This window comes from Rattus rattus, chromosome 2, assembly GCF_011064425.1.
Source record: "Rattus rattus isolate New Zealand chromosome 2, Rrattus_CSIRO_v1, whole genome shotgun sequence".
NCBI classification, from domain to species: Eukaryota; Metazoa; Chordata; class Mammalia; order Rodentia; family Muridae; genus Rattus; species Rattus rattus.
Genome location: NC_046155.1, coordinates 5,614,515 through 5,630,778, shown reverse-complemented (window position 1 = coordinate 5,630,778; position 16,264 = coordinate 5,614,515). Strand labels below are relative to the sequence as shown.

Sequence of the window (16,264 nt, the reverse complement as noted above, 5' to 3'; positions counted from 1 at the left end):
CCTGCTCTGTAACTAGTGTCCTTTTCTCTGGAGTTAGAGGCTGGGATTCAGATGTCCAGGTATGTCCCCACATGTCCCATCACTTCTTCCTTGCCAAGGCCTCTGATACTCCTCCCAGGACCACAGTATTCACCATCCAAGCACACCTGCCACTATAAATTGGCTCCTGCTGCAAATCCTGAGACCTGCCCCACAGTGCCATCCCGTGATTCCCTCACACCTGGCTACTTTTGCAGTGTCTTTGCGTGTGTCTGTGGCAATCCCGCTACTTGTGACAACAGCTTCTCTTCTTGTCACACCAGGTCTCAGTCTACTGATCACCTGCCTCATCTCCATCTGATATGCCCTGTCCTCCTTTGAAGGCCACACAAGGACCTTCAGAACAGCCCACCTTGAGCTGAGTGTTTCTTGTCCCCCCACTCCAACCCATCCCAAGCTCATAGGGACCATGACCCTACACTTAGATACTGTGTCCCCAGGGACTGATGTGGCCATCGGCTTGTCCACTGTCCACAGGCATGGATGACTGCCATTTCTCAGTCTGTCCCTTCACTTGCAAAGTAGACAGGACAGTGGTGCCCACAGCTCACGGAGCCAGAGGCACACGACCCATAGCTGAGTGCAGGGCTGCCTCGGAATGACTCCCCTCAGGGAAACGACATATTTTTTCAAGTGACTCTGAAAATTTGCACCAAGAGAAAAACTGGCAGGGAAATGGCCCTTAGAAGATGAATACAAATTGCTTATGTATTCATACTTCATTGATTTATTTTAAAAGGATGGAGACCTGCCAGCCAAGTCTCGAGCCATCCAAGGGAGTGAAGGGAAATGGCTAAGCTCTGCACTAATGTCTTGGGCCTTCCCCGCCCTCCTGAGGCTGCAGATTGTCCTGTTTCTCCCCCAACCCTTCATTTCCGCTCTTCTTACCCAATCCAAGCAGCTTTCCCACGTGCTCGCCCTTCTTTCCGTGGTTTGGATCTCTTGTCACCCCAGCAAGGTGCTGTGCCAGGCATGTGGGGTGGAGCAGCAAGGTATAGAATACGTTCCCACACAAGTGTGTGCACACGAGTACATGTATGCACACACACATATGCACACACGTATGTGGAAGTCTAACTGTTAGTAAGCCATAAAGCCCATGGCCCTTTAGTTCTGAAGTCACTGACTGGCTGGAACTGTTAACCAAGAATTTGGGGATCCTGCCAGGGTTACCCTGTGATATCAGAGAAGTCAGGGCTCCCCTCTTGGGGTTCTTAGTTTCATTAATGAAAGAATGGAAGCTTTTATTAGAGTTTCGAAGAAAATCCCCAGAACAGGCAAGCTGTGGACCTCAGCAGTTGCCTGAGGGAGAGTGGAAGAGAGAAGAGAAAAAGCCATGCATGGAGCACAAGCTGCTTTGTGGTGGGAACAGAGAGTAAGAGTGAGAGAGCCTAGTGTGCTTTTAAAAAAAGTGTGCTTAGGCTCTGGCAAGCGTCCAAAAGAAAGAGACAGAAAGGAAGAAGAGGGAAAAGCTGTGTCTTTTTGAGGTCTGACTCTCAAAGGCAAGCAGACTCAACAGAATCTCATGTAGGATCATAGGGACCGTGCTAGGCAGAGAATTCTGGGAAGGAAAAGAACGGTATCTCATTAAATGGATAAGTATTCCTCCCATCTCTTTAGCATGGTTTAAGATTAACCCACCTTACTAGGAGTGCTTTCCTCCTCCCAGGGGTCATCCCTTCTTCTTAGGAGTGGTCCCTCCTTCTTAGGAGTGGTCTCTCCTTCCTTGGGGTGTTCCCTTCTTCCTAGGGAGGATCTTTCTTTCCTAGGGGTGGCCCCTTGTCCATAGGGGTTGCCCCTTAGCCAGACCACTGACCTGCCCAACTGAAATGTTAGGTCTCCACTCAGGCCAGAGCTGCTGTGTCAGAATGCACTCTGCCTATGCCACTTGGCCATCATCGCAAGGATGGGTTGGGTTCTGGAAACAGCCCCCTTGGGGGTGAGTAGAAGGGTTTTCTGGGCTCCTTCCCACATCCCCCTGGATGGGTGGGGGATGACAATACCAAGGGAGGGTTTATTCCCAGCCTTTTATAGGAATGTCAGTGACAGTGTAGGTACTCTTGAGGGGTTGCAGGAGCCAGGAAAGGGTTGTCCAGGCTTCCCCCACAGGGCTCTCAAGCTGAAGTTCTGATTGGGAAACAGGGTTCTGAGTTGCTTTTGGAGCTGAGAGTGTATGATGCAGAGAGCCCCAGGCAAGTTCAATTCCTGCGGAAACCTGGAGCCAGGCTTCCTGTCAGATTCCTTCGGGCTGCTGTGTGCTATCCCCAAGTAGGGAGGGCCCACCTGCTTCCTTGTCTGAGCTGGCAAGCCTTTCTTTTCCTTCTTTCTGTTTTCTTTCCATTCCTCTCCCCCCAACATTCCCTTCACTCAAGCTGTATTGTGGTTGGTGTCGTTGCCCTAAAGATTTAGGTTGTAGATAACAGGGCCACGATGGGGCAAGTTGAGGCTGGCTGAGGCTTGGGCTCAGGATGCCTGGGGAGCCCCTGGGTCAGGCCAGGGCAGCCCTTCTATGGCCTCTCATCTTTGTAGCCCTAATCATCCTACTTCTCTTGACACACCCTCCCAGCTCCTGTTAGGGGAGCAATGGCATGAGCACATCCTTTTCAGTGCTGGTGGCCGCAGGAGGACCTCCCGGCTCCCAGGGTCCTAGTGGTCAATGCATCTGAGGCATGGAGGGAAAACACCTGCTTCTCCACAGGGTATCATCACAGACAGAGCCTCCAGCCTCGCTGCACACCTGCCTGCTGGCCATCCCTGAGTGCAGACGAGCAGAAATCTGCTTTGGCAAGGGGCCTGACCAGCTGCAACCCCATGATAAACACTGGCTTAAATTAATCATGCAAATATTTATTCCAAACTAGAATTCCGTATTCTGAACCTCTAACAGGGTCCGTTTACTCAGGCAGCCACACACCGCACAGTGAAGCTTTGCTCAGCGAGGACCTAGGCAGCACCACCATGGTCCTGTAACAGCTCATCACCTAGGGCTGTGGTAGACGTCTCAGTTTGCTAAGTTCAGTCCGATGACAGCTACGTCGCCTAGGAATGCATTAAGTGATCATGCGACTGCAGCCAGTCCTCTGCATCAATACTGTAATCTCAGTCTTTTGTATAATTTCCATATTGTTTATGTGTGTGTGCATGCATGCACGGGTACCTGTGAAGGTCAGAAGAGAGCATCCCTGGAGCTGGAGTTATAGGCAGTTGTTAGTGGCCTGAAGGGGGTGCTGGGAACTGAACTTGGATCCTGTGCCAGAGCAGGAAGCGTTCTCACCCACTGAGCCATCTCTCAGTGGCCTACCCTTAGTCTTTAGTTGACAGACTCATCCACGCAGTCCTGGGAGCTTCCAATGGTCATTGAGACTTCTCTGTTGGCCCCAAATGCAAATAAATGCCCAGGAGAGGAGGCTCCTTTTCACTATAGAAACACTGAAATGCCCCCTTCACTTTGCCAGCATTGAGCCATGTAATCCTCGGCTATGAGCAAGGACTCATGTGCTGGGGTTGGGGATTTGGCTCAGTGGTAGAGCGCTTGCCTAGCAAGCACAAGGCCCTGGGTTCGGTCCCCAGCTCCGAAAAAAAAAAAAAAAAGGACTCATGTGCTTGCCTGGATTCCATTCTTCTCTGCACAGTCAGGCTTCCGAAATGTGATGGAACCTGGTTCCCCTGCTGGCCAGATCTTTGCCTTCCAGGAAGATTTATGGGGTCTTTGTTTGTTTGCTTGCTTTGTTTTGTTTTGTTGCATTTTGTTTGTTGTTTTTTTCCATTTGCCTCGTGGGTCCTGCAACTGCCCCAAGCTCTACAGAACATTGAGAGAGCCCTGAGTCCCTGCAGCTTGAGGCAGTTGTCAAGTCGGAGGCAGATCCTTGTGGGTCCTGCAACTGCAGAATGTTCTAAACACCCCCTTACCCTGACTCAGAATGTTTACACGGCTCTCTTTCTTTCTGTGTCTTGCCTCCAGTCACCTATCGCATGTTTTATAGATGCGTGTGGAACATCTGTAGGATATTGTCAGGAGTAGACTGGTCTGTCATTGGCAGGTATGGTTTAAAATTTTATAGCTTCTGCCAAGGCAATCTTAAAAGCATTGTGGTGATGAAACCTCAGCTGACAGTGATGAGACACCTTTATTTACTCTCGTATTTAGCTTCTCCTTTATTTATCCTCGTATGTAGCTTCTCGTTCTCGGTGTGTGTGTGTGTATGTGTGTGTGTGTGACCTCTGGCTGTCCTGAAACTTAGCAATTTGGACAGGTTTCAAGGGTCTGCCGCCTCAGCACTGAGATTGCACACGTGTGCCACCGTGCCACACACTTGTTTGCTGTCATTGCTAAGATTACTTATTTCTCAATTGTGCGCATCTCTGTGTATACACATGCATGTGCATGCATGTGATCGCAGTACCCATGGAGGCCAGAAGAGGGTGCCGGATCCTCTGGAGTTATTGTTGTTTATAAGCAGCCATGCATGCAGGTCCTGGTAAGCATGGTGGGTCCTCTGCAGGAGCAATACCTGCTCCTAACTTTGAGCCATCTCTCCAGTCCTGGCACCTGACAACTTGACCTGGGATCTGGGGCTCAAACTCAGGTCCTCATGCTTGCAGGGCAAGAGCTTTACCGATCCCCTACCCACCCACCCCCACCCCAGTCTTTCCTCTCCCTGGAAGCGCTACATTCATTTAACCTTTCAGACCCAGGCCCCAGACTTCCCCTGAGCCTGAACTTGGCAGCCCGTGTCTTCAGATAAAGTCTATGCCGCCGTCTCACGAGGGGACTTCTTTTCCCTCTGCAGGACAGCTGTGCCAGAGTCCTACTGTTTCGGGGTGGAGACAAGGAGTTGAAAAACTACAACAGCCAGACACCGTTCCAGGTAAAGAGTCACTGACTGCACCGTGGCAGGCTACAGCTTTGAGGCAGCGCAGGGCCGATGACCTCAGCCACTGAGGTGGTTCCATCCGCCTGTCCACACAGCCTGCTTCCTTTAGACTGAAAAGTGGGAGGAACGTGGAGACGTATCTCTGTAGAAGGTTCTAGAAGGGCAATGAAGTAAGGCCACTTCAAATTCTGCAGCTGTAGGAAAGCGCTGACTAACCTGTGTACCTCAGAGTGCGAGCTTGACGGGAAGGGGGCTGCTTTTCGTGTCCTCCCTCTCCGCCATCCCAGAGTCTGGGAGAACAACCCCCTCTGGACCTTGGCCTGAGACCTTCTGGGAACATGCAAATCGGTTCATAATTGCTCATAAATTAGGGAAAATGCATAGGACACAAAAGCTAACAACTTAACCATTTAAAAATATCTGACAAAACCAATTTAGTGACTTTAAGGGCATTAAGAGTGTTCCTCAGCCATTACTACTGTCTGGCTAAGAACTCTACCATCACCTCAAAAGGAGGTCCTGTCCCCGCTAACTTACTCCCAGCCCCTACCCCACCCCGTAGGCAGCCACTCATCTCCTTTCTGCCTTAATAGAACCTTCTCTCCCGGGCAGTTCATACGGAGGGTATATACACATGGGGCATGACTCTGCCACCTTGACTTCTTCAGTTGAGGGTGACGTTTGGTGTTCAGCTCGACAAGCCATGTCTCCATGTCTACCTCCACTGTAGAGTGGCAGGTTTCATATGAAGCTCCAAGCCAGGGTCCCACGTTGAGCAGTGTAGGAAGACAGATGCAAGGGTTTTCTTGTTATGCAGGATTAGAGAGTAGAGCCCTTTGTTGGTGACCAGGAGCCCTGTAATCCCTGCATTCAACCTGTTCTAAAACAACTGCTCAGCCACGGGGCTGGTCAGTGATGATGCCACTTGGCACTGGGGTGATAGCATGGTTCTAGAAGCTGTGGTTTGGTGGAAAAATGTATAAAGTCTTCCAGGCCATTCTAGGTCCCCCTTCTCCAGGGTTTTGGAATGTCTTTTCTAGTCGAGGGGTTCAGCAGGGCCCCATGCTATAATTGTTTTAAGAGTAGGGTGGCCTTGTCTTCTCTAGGGACATTCCTCTTTGTGGGGTGTCATAAGCAGGGACCCGAGACACCCCACTGTAGTGTTCCCATGGTATAAGCTAGCCTTGGCAAAGTCCACCAGGAACTGAACCTGGACACACACACACACACACACACACACACACACACACACACACACACACACACACATGCATGGCTGTTCTCAAGGAGTTGCTATGTGTAAATCTAGCCAGCCAGGATTCTGTTTAGCCTGTCCCCACTAGGAGCTGTGGCCCAGGGTCCTCCTTCCTGTCTGCTCAGGGATGGCCAGCATTGTTGACTACATCATTGGTAATTGTGATCAGTCCAGCCTCCAGCCCTGAGAGGGACGGCTTAAAACCCCAGCCCTGATCTGGAGTTTTGGGCTTATGTCCCTCCACCAGCCTCAACCTTGAAGAAAACTATGATCTAAGTTGGCCTGTCTCATTATCATATTAATACCTAGTGAAACCCAAGGGGTGTTAAGCTCTGTTCTATGAATGGAGGTAAAGGTCAAAAATTGAGATGTGTGGTGTGGTGGTGATGTGTGTATGTGGTGTGTGGTATGGTGTGGTGTGGTGTGAGGTGTGTGTGTGTGTGTGTGTGTGTGTGTGGTGTGCATGTGTGTGTGTACACATATTCATGTGCGGGTTCAGTACATATTATCTGCCTTGTTTTTTGAGACAGGGTCTCTCATGATCTTGAACCTGTAAATTAAGCTGGGCTGGCAGGCCAGGTAGCCCCAGGGACCTGCTGTCTTCCCCTTAGTGCTGGGCTTGCAGGCACATGCCACCCCACCCCAGCTTTTTAAAAGGAGGATCTGGAGATCACACTGGGACCCCCACATCATCTCCCACGCCCTGAAATATGTGTCTCTTGCTGTACATCACAACAGCACAGGGTCTGGAGTCAGGCGAGGATGTGGCCGTCTGAGGGAAAGTACTGTCGGGCCTGCTGCCTGGCAGCCTGCTGTCCCCGCCAAGGGCATGTGGCCGGGGAAGCCGCTCATTGCTAAGCCTCTGCTCTCCAAAGTTCTGTGAGTCTTATTTGGGATTCAGGCTCTGCGTTCCCATAGAAACAGGGGAGTCGAAGTTGTATTTCTAGACGAAGGACAGGAGCCCGAACTACCTAAAATGTGACTGGCAGACGATACATATTTATGATGGAGAGAGATCCAGGTTGAATCTGCCATCTTGGCCAGGCCAGTTCGCACTATGCTTCAAGTGACAGCTGCTTGCGGGTGATGCTGCTTACAGGTGTTGGGGAAAATGAGACCCAGTCAGGCTATGCTCTCTCCCACTAAAGAATATTAGGCAGACAGGTAGCCAGCAGATAAACACGTACTGTACTATGTCAGGTCTGCAAAACACAAGAGAAGCAAAGCATGGTGGGAAAGCAGAGTGAAATGGAGGCCGGTGTCCCAGATGGCTTTCATGACATCCGAGCAGAGGCCAGGTTAGGAAGAAGGGAAGGACCTTTGGGTCTCTGATAGAAGGGGTCTGAAGCTACTGCTTATGCAAAGGCCCTGGGGTCAGCATGTACCTGGTAGGCTTTTAGAGCAGCAAGACTGGCCAGTTGGGGAGGGTGCAGAGACCAGCACCTGTGATTGGAAATGAGCAGGCCCATAAAGCTTGGCAAGGCCTTTGGATCTGATTTTGTGTGCATAGCCAGCAGAGCAGAAGAAGGTTCTGGATGGAAATCAATCATTCATTGTGAGAGCCAGTCACTGTGCGACGTGATCTGCAGTGTGGATGAGATCTTAGACCACAGATGAGTTGCCTGGGCTCTGAGACCCAGCATACAGCCCACTGTCAGAGCATGGGACATGAGGTAGTGGAATCAGAATTTTAAGAAGTGAGACTCCAGACCCTAGTCCCATTTCCTTGTATCTCAAGTGCTTGGAGGGCCTGGGAGTCATTCTGGAAGTTGGTACCTGAGTTGCTTAGTCACAATCAGCAGCTTGATCAGGATCTAGCCTCACACAGGAGACAAATCTCCAGGCCTGTTTGAAGGAACATCTAGATTGGGTTAATCCTGAATGGGGAGAGCCATCCCCTTATCTCGGTTCCAAATTAAATAGAAGGGAGAGAGTGGTTTGAGCCAGTGCTCACCCTGCTTCCTGACACAGATACATTGTGTCCAGACACCACACGCTCCTGCCGTCATGCCTTCCCTGCCATGATGCACTGCACCCCCAAACTGTGAGGCAGATAAACCCTCCCTTCCTCAAGTTGCTGTGTCAGATGTGTCACAATGCTGAGCTAAGACACTACATGTGCACCCAGAGATGTCCCCTTCCCTGCTCGCTTCACCTCCTCTCTCACTCCAGCCCACCCAGGCCTTTTCCCAAGCACACCGAACACATCCATGCCTCGGGACCTACATGTAATCTGGCACCTTTGTAAACAGAACCGACCTGCAAGTGTCCAGCAGGAGCACCCAAGGCAGTCCCATGTGGAGAGACAGTTTACATCATATACAGTTTCCTGTTTGTGTATTAATACTTCACACTAAAAATGGGGACAGGTAGCTGAGGTTAGCCCATCAGGGTGAGAGGAAGATTGGATAACAGAAGCAAAGATGCTGGGTGAGAACAAAGACACCTTGGGACATGGAAGGGACCTTCCAAATTGTCATGACCTGCTACCCTCAGTGTGTCGGGAATGGACATGGCCTCCAGGCAAGGCGGTGTTCAAGGCTCTCCAGAGGAATTCTAGCAAAGAGACAACAGCAGCTGGAGGGAGGTCAAGATCAGGGCAAAGCTGACTGAGGAGTAACCGGGTTCAGGGTCTGAATGTGGATTTCCAGAGGAAGCAGAAACATGCAGAGACCTCTCAGGACAGTGGCCAAGAAGGGCATGAGGCCCGCAGCTGGAAGGGTCTCTGGAACACCACTTTAATGTCTGAGAGCTGTCCTAGCAGAGACAAGTTCTCCAAGGGCCAAGAACTCATGAAGATGGGGTCCTAAAGGCTTGCAGGGAAAGCTCAGTTTTGGAGGAGAGTCAGGGGTCAGACAGGGAAGGATGTCATTCTTCCCACTTGAGCTTGGGAGCTGTCCACTATGTGATTAGCATATATTCTCACAAGGACTGCGCCCACCCACCCACTGGGGCTGCTACAGGCCACTGCCCCCAATCAGGGAAACCCTGAGCTAGGGGAGACCCAGCAGAGGGGGAGCAGATGGACTTAGGAGCAGTGAGGAAGGAGGTGATCTATCAGGGATGACACCGGACAGAAGGAGCTTGTCTGTGGGTTTGCATCAGAGGAGCTTGTACTGTACAGTCCACACCTGTCACAACCCAGCAGTAACCGTAGGCAAGCAGGCAGATGTTAAAATATGGTCACTGCTCCCCAGAGGGATGTCTACTCAATCTACTTACAGGGACCATCTGCCTGGCTGTGGCAGATGTAGGTAACACCCCATGGTGATTAACCGAAGCTGGACACACTTGTTTGGGGCTGTGACAGATGAGCAAAGCCCATGTCCTCCTAAGTCATGTTTAACCAAGGAGGACCACCAGCTTCTTTTTCTGTACATTTTGGCAAAAGCCACATCTGAAACATGGTCAGCACCGGTGTGGCGTGTGGGACAGGAATAGGTGGCTAATAACTGGCGGGCAAGATTGGCTTCTTTTAACCAGCTCCCTGGGTGTGTGACAGGATTGAAAGTCAAAGTCTGATTTGGGGTTTTGAAAGAAATCATCTCTCACGTTTCCTCTTCCCACCCGTACATAATCTGCATTGCTGAAGAGCAGAAAGCTTTAGGATCTTCACAGGGGTCTGGCCCAGTCACCTCTGCTGCTCCTCAGTCCGACCCCAGCTTTCCAGAAGGTCTGGGGTCCTGTTCAGTCCTCACGCATCTCTTGCACCCTAAGAGGAACACCTCGGCCTCTCCAGGTTTCCGGGGTCTCAGAATCACTGTGTGGCATCCCTGATATAGTGTTACCTACATCAGCCCAAACCAAGATGCCAACATGAAGCCTGGCCCCTAGCCACATTCCTCCTGGACCTGGATACCTCAAAGCGGGCCACCGGCTTCTTGTGCCCAGTTCCCTGGGCATGGCTCCGACATCCTCACATGCCCGTTTATCGAAGAGCTTCAGTCACTCTCCCTGGCACCACTGTCTCTAGGGATAAGAGCTCTTCGAGTCAGGTGACTTATTGAACATTCAGTGAGGCAGGAGCTCTGCAACCAAGTGAGACTCCATGCCCTACTCCCGCCTGGCCAGGGAAATTCCTGTCTCCCTTCAGACTCGCCTTTGCAGCAGCCTGCTGCTTACTATGCACATTTTTGGGGTTATGACTAGTCCCTGACTCAGTCTCCTCAGCTGACGCACCGCTGTGTCTTCCATCTCTGTGATCCTGGTGTCCAGCCCAAGACCTGAACCCTCAGGAAAGGGAAATGGGCAGAGAGTCACCAGGCAAAGAACCACTTGCTGACAGTTCCGTGGAGTTTTTCATGCCTACCACTAGAGGGCGGTGCAAGCACAGAGCACCTTTGCACCAGGTGTACAAGAGGAGGGGCTTGTAAAATGCAATTGATGAGAGACCTGGTTGGTCTAGATTCCTGATCGATTTAGGATCAGCTAGGAAACTCCTCTGGGTGTGTCTAAAACGCATTTCAAGAGGGTTTTTTTTTTTTTACCTTGTTTTTAAATTTGTGTGTGTGTGCGTGCGTGCATGCGTGCGTGCATGTGTGTGTGTGCATACACAGCACTGCACATGAGGAGGCAGAAAGCAGAGTTGGTTCTCTATTTGTAGTCGCTCCAACTTCTTGTCACAAGTTCTCCCTGAATCTGGCGCTCACAGACCTGGCGAGTCTGGCTGACTAGGGAGCCTCCGGAATTGTCCATCTCTACTGCCCAGCACTGAGATTAAATGTGTACATCCCTGCCCTGTACCTGGCATTTTACATGGGTGGGGCCACGGAACTCTGTTCCTCAGACATGCACAATAGGTTCTTTACCCACTGAGCTATCTCCTCAGCCCCTCTAGAGAGGCCTGAACTGCAGAAGGAAGATGGGAAAGTGGGCAGCACCATCTCACAGGCTGGTGTCCAGGACTGGATAACAAAGAGAAAGTGACCTGAGTACCAGAATTCCTCTCCCTGCTTCCCACTGTGGGTGACCAGATGCCCCACCATGATGAAGGGTACCCTTGAGTTGTGAGCCTATGTTAATCCTTCCCTTGCCTTGCTTTGATTTTTTTTTATATACTTATTTGTGTGTGTATACATGGGTGTGGATATGAGGTCAGAGGACAACTCATAGGACTCCTTCCACTGTGTGGGTCCCAAGGGTTGGACATCAGTCTTGGTGGTGGGCACCTTCATCTACTGAGCCACCTCTCTGGTCTTCAGTTGCTTTTGTTAATTATTTTGTCCCAACATTGGGAAAAGTAATGAATATGCCCCCATAGTAGGAGATGTTAGAACGGGGCCCTCATTCAGACACCAGATACATGCTGGGGATCCTGAGGTGCTGTACAATTTGACTGTCATAGGGAGGCTGGACACTCTATCTCTCCCCAAACCATAGTGTGTCATCAGCTTCAGTCTCTCTCGAGGCAGAGGGGCCTGTTGGGGACATAATATGGCACTTGGGTCTCCATTTCTTTTCTGCCGCACTGGCTGACTTGCAACATGCAGAGGCCCCAGATCCCAGGTCCCAGCACAGGATCCAGCCCTTGGCTCCCTGTGTAGCCCACAGAGGACACTCAATGGCTCTCCACCTCCGCCTTCCCTCCTTCTTATCCTTTCCAGAATGACCCTGCATGACTTTAGCAGGCTGGCGGGGACGTGTTGTGCACCAAGGTGAGTACTGCAGGTTCACAGGACCCAGCCACTGCACCCAGAGCTGGTCGAGTGGCATCCAGTCAGGGAGCAGAGTGATGAAAGCCAGTGTTCACCGGTCTCAGTTCCTCCTTTTTATTCACGAGTTATGATTAAAACTCAAGGTGCTGCCCACAGGTAGGGCGGGCCTCCTCGCCTCAGCTAACCAGATCTAGAAACTCCCTGAGAGGTGCCGAGGCCTCTGTCCATGTGATTATTCCAGACCCTGTCAAGTTGACAGCAGTAAGCACATACTAGTTGCATAGCCCTTTCTTAGCTCATGTCCCCAAGAGCTCAATAGACTCTTGCAACTGTGGTAGGCAGTGGCACTTGCAGTGGGCAGCCAATTCCTCTGCTTCCTTTGTCCAGAGCAGGCTGTATGTGCCAATAAGGTATACTGAGGCTGATGCTAATACAGCTGCCCATCTGGGCCCCGTCCAGGGTTCATCTTGGGGAGACTTTTCATGCACTTTCAGCACGATGATCACTCCCCAGGATCTTCGTGGAGTCAGGGAGGCTTTAGGGGCCATGTGGAGGACATGGCACTAGTTATCCTAATAGTTTTTCATGTGCCCCCTTCACCATTGCTAGTCTTCCTAGGAGTGCAGAGAGCAGCCTCAGGTCCATTACTGCCACTTCTGCAGACACACAGCATTGACCCTGTCGCTGTTAGACCTAGAAGCCTCTGTGAGGAGTCTTGAGCGACATGCCTGGAGTAGGGCTCCGGTGGAAGGAAAGATGCTGGGGCTGTGGAACCAAGTCTTCCTGGAAGAGAGCCGCAGCTCACAATGACCCTGCACGAAAGGTCACGCCAATCAGGAAATCCCAAGTCAGCAAGGAACAGTGAGGAAGGCAGCGTCTTCTGAGAAAGAATGCAGTTCTCCCAGAAGTCCAGTGTTGATGGAGGCAGAGAAGGCACACAGCTTACCCCATGTATGGCCATGAGCCACCACCGTGGTTCTGTCTCTGGTATCTTGTCTCCACACGGGGGACACCCTGCAATGCTTGTCATAGGGACCCTGGCTAGTGCTTGCTGCTCTCCCAACCTGTACCAGCCTAGAAGGAGCTTTTCGCACTGGGGAGAAGGCTTGGCATCATGGATTTTGGTTGCTAATGTAGATGGAAAAGAATTGTTTAAATCCATTGCTTCAAAACTATTTGATAAAAAGATGGGGGTGGGGTGGTCTACACTTGTAATCCAAACACTGGGAAGCAGAGTCAGGAAGTTTCCTTGGGCTTACTGTCCAGCCAGCTCCAGGGGATCAGATGTGCTCTCTTATACTCTGCAACCCTGCACACACACACACACACACACACACACACACACACACACACACACACACACACACACACACACACACACACAGATACACATACACACACATGATATACACACACACACACACATACAGATACACACACAGATACACACACACACATAGATACACACACAATACATACAGATATACACACAGATACACACAGGGGAGGGGAGAGAAACATAAACACTTAAACATAAAATTATGAATGGCTGGCACCTGAGGAAAGACGTTGTCCTCTAAGGTCTATGTGTGTGTGCACACATGTCCATGTACCCTATACACCTGCACCCCACACAAGTATACACATACAGGTATTGGATACTGCATGAGACGGTGTTAGCCTATGAGTCTTCCCCATTTTTTTTATTAACATTTTGAGAATACGCCTCAGAGGTTTGGTATTTAAGAAATGGTATTTATTCAAGAGAGAGAAATCTCAGCCAGTCATGACATTAATACGGGCAAATTGATCTCAATTAGTGAGAAATAGCAGCACTGGGATTAGAAGGGGTCTGTTCCCTGCTGGCTTCAGGGACAAAGGATGGTCCTTAGAGGATATGAATCTCAGGGCATCTGTGACCGATACCTTCAAGTAACTCTGTGCTTTACCTGAAGCTCACCACAGAATGAGAGCAGCAGCTGACAGGACAAGTTAGCACCACGGGGGAACTCCTTCCAGAGTGGGGTACACACCTGCCATCCCAGCCTTCAGGAGGCAGAGGCAGGAGTTTGTGTAAGTTTGAGGTCAACCTGGTCTTCATAGCCAGTTTCAGGCTGGCAAGACTGTCACAGAACAAGTTTTCAAGGTGGGAAGATGGCTCAGTTAATACAGAACTTGCCTCAAGCATGAGGACCTACCTGCGTTTGAGCCTCAGCACCGGCATGAAACACCCAGAGTAGTGGCTCTAACTTATAATCCTAGTGCTAGGGAGGTAGGGACAAAAGGAGCCCTGCAGCTTCCTGGCCAGACCATCTTGCCTGATCAATGAGGTTGTGGTGGTTGGCATGGGAAATGTCTCCCCACACAGCTCAAACTTGGAACACTTGGTTCCGAGCTGGGGATGCTGTTCGGGGAGGCTTAAGAGGCGCAGCCTTGCACACCATTGGGGATAGGCTTTGAGGGCTTATAGCCTTCTAGTTCACTCTCCCTGCTCCAGGCTTACTGTTCAAGATGTGAGCTCTCAGCTTCCCGTCCCTGCCACCACGCTTGCCGATTTCTGCCGTGCCGCTCCATCAAGATCCATAAGCCAAAAGAGACTCTTCCTTTTATAAGTCGCCTCAGTCACGTTTTATCTCAGCAACGGAAAAGCAGCCGAGATGCAGGGAGAGACCCTGTCTCAAAAGGCAAGGTCTCTGGCTCCCAAGGACCTCCACATGCACACACAGGAACGCACTCACGCGCGCGCACACACACACACACACACACACACACACACACACACACACACACACACACACACACACGCGCGCGCGCGCGCGCATGCGTACCCTTACAAATAGGAACGTGTACATACACCTACAGGTGCACAGAAATTGTTCCTCCAGAGTTAAAGAGCACCCATAACAACTCCTCCTGCCCCCAAATTTATGGGGATTGACGCACAACCCAAGTGCTTTCTGGGAAGGCGTCATTCAGGGTGAATCTGATTATTCATCTGTGAAGTATAGTTGGCTCCTCAGCTCGGACCTGGCACAGACTATGTGTGTTTGTTGGCTACACAAGTGGAAAATAGTAACTTGGCATCTAAGCTCTGGAGATGACTTGATTTCAAGGCAACTGCTTGGGTCTGTGCCTTTCACCGGGATGGCACTGCAGGGAGTGCAAGCACAGTCAGGGACATCGTAAGGAGGCCCGCCTGGTGATACACCCTTAAGGATCTGCCGGGTCTGTCTGCCTCTGAGCCGCCTCTACCATGGCTTTTACTTCATGCTCAGAGAGACAGATTCTCCTGAGCCTGCCCCTGCCCTCAATTCAGGGGCTGGTGCTCTGAGGACTGGCGAGGAGGCACAGCTCAGGTCCATGTGAAGCGGACCCCTGGGTTCTTAGGAACTGTCTGGAATGTTGGTGACATGGGTCCCCAGAGGCCTGGTTGGCTTCTCCATTTGCTTCCCTGACTGGAATGCCAGGTACCACTGGCAGTCCTGAAGCTCCCATAGCCCCCTTGTTTCCTCTCTGTCAGAGAGGCCCCACTGCAGAGGAACTAGGGTGAAGTGTTGGTGTCGGGATAAAAGCAGTGAATCTGGAAATTGATATTTCCTTCAGCTCCATTTAGAGGTGACAAAGGCAGGTGCTTCTTCCAGACCTCTGATGGATGGCTTTAGGGTCTGTGGAGCCAGTCCCTGCCACTTGGAGGGCAGAGTTTTGTCTCCAGGGAGACATCTGCACAATAATACTTCTCCCAAGAACACCCTAGTTTGGGTGGAAGAAGATGCCTCCGCCCATTGCCAGGGGAGATGCCGTGCCTGGGGAAGGAAGGGCTTGTGGAGATTGCTGTTGAAGATTGCTCAGAGTCCCTTTTAGGAGTTCCTTCAGAACATTTGTTATGCTAATTTTGGACTGCCAGGGATGATGCAGGCGTGAAGTGGATGGTGTTTTTCATTCTTTTTGTAAAACATTATAAGGGTGATTTTTTCACTCCAGAAATGTAACAAACATAACGGGGTTGTTGATAACAGGAGTCCATGCAAGAAAGATGGCCTGGGGTTGGGATGTGGCTCATGCTGGCTTGACACGCCGTGGGCTCTGTCCCTAGCACAGCACAAACTGGGTATGCTGTCACATGCCCGGAATTCCCAAATTCAGCAGACAGAGGCAGGAGAATCAGGAGTTCAAGGCTGTCTTCTCATACAAAGAGCGTTTGGGGCCAGCCTGGGCCACATGAGACCCTATCTCAAACCAACCAAAAGAAAATGAAAGTAGACATTCCAGTTACAGGTAGGCACTCGGAAAGCAGCAGACCTCACTGCCAAGAAGAGACAGGAAGCAAGCTCCTGCCATCAGCCCGGAGGCAAGGCAGGCCTGTTAGAGTTGTACCTTTCCTTGGTAACAAGTCTTTGCCATTGACACCTTTTCTCCATTTAAGTGAGAGGCTCGCCCTGCTG

General features: G+C 50.9%; 1 protein-coding gene across 2 annotated transcripts in view; it reads left to right on the top strand.

Moving 5' to 3' along the window:
• Window positions 1-16,264, top strand: part of Shank2 (SH3 and multiple ankyrin repeat domains 2) — a 389,007-nt gene that overhangs the window by 56,669 nt on the left and 316,074 nt on the right. For both annotated transcript variants that reach the window (XM_032891331.1, XM_032891332.1), the window contains exon 8: window positions 4,830-4,907. In XM_032891331.1, coding sequence (XP_032747222.1) covers window positions 4,830-4,907 — 78 coding nt within the window. The remainder of the gene's footprint in view (window positions 1-4,829; window positions 4,908-16,264) is intronic.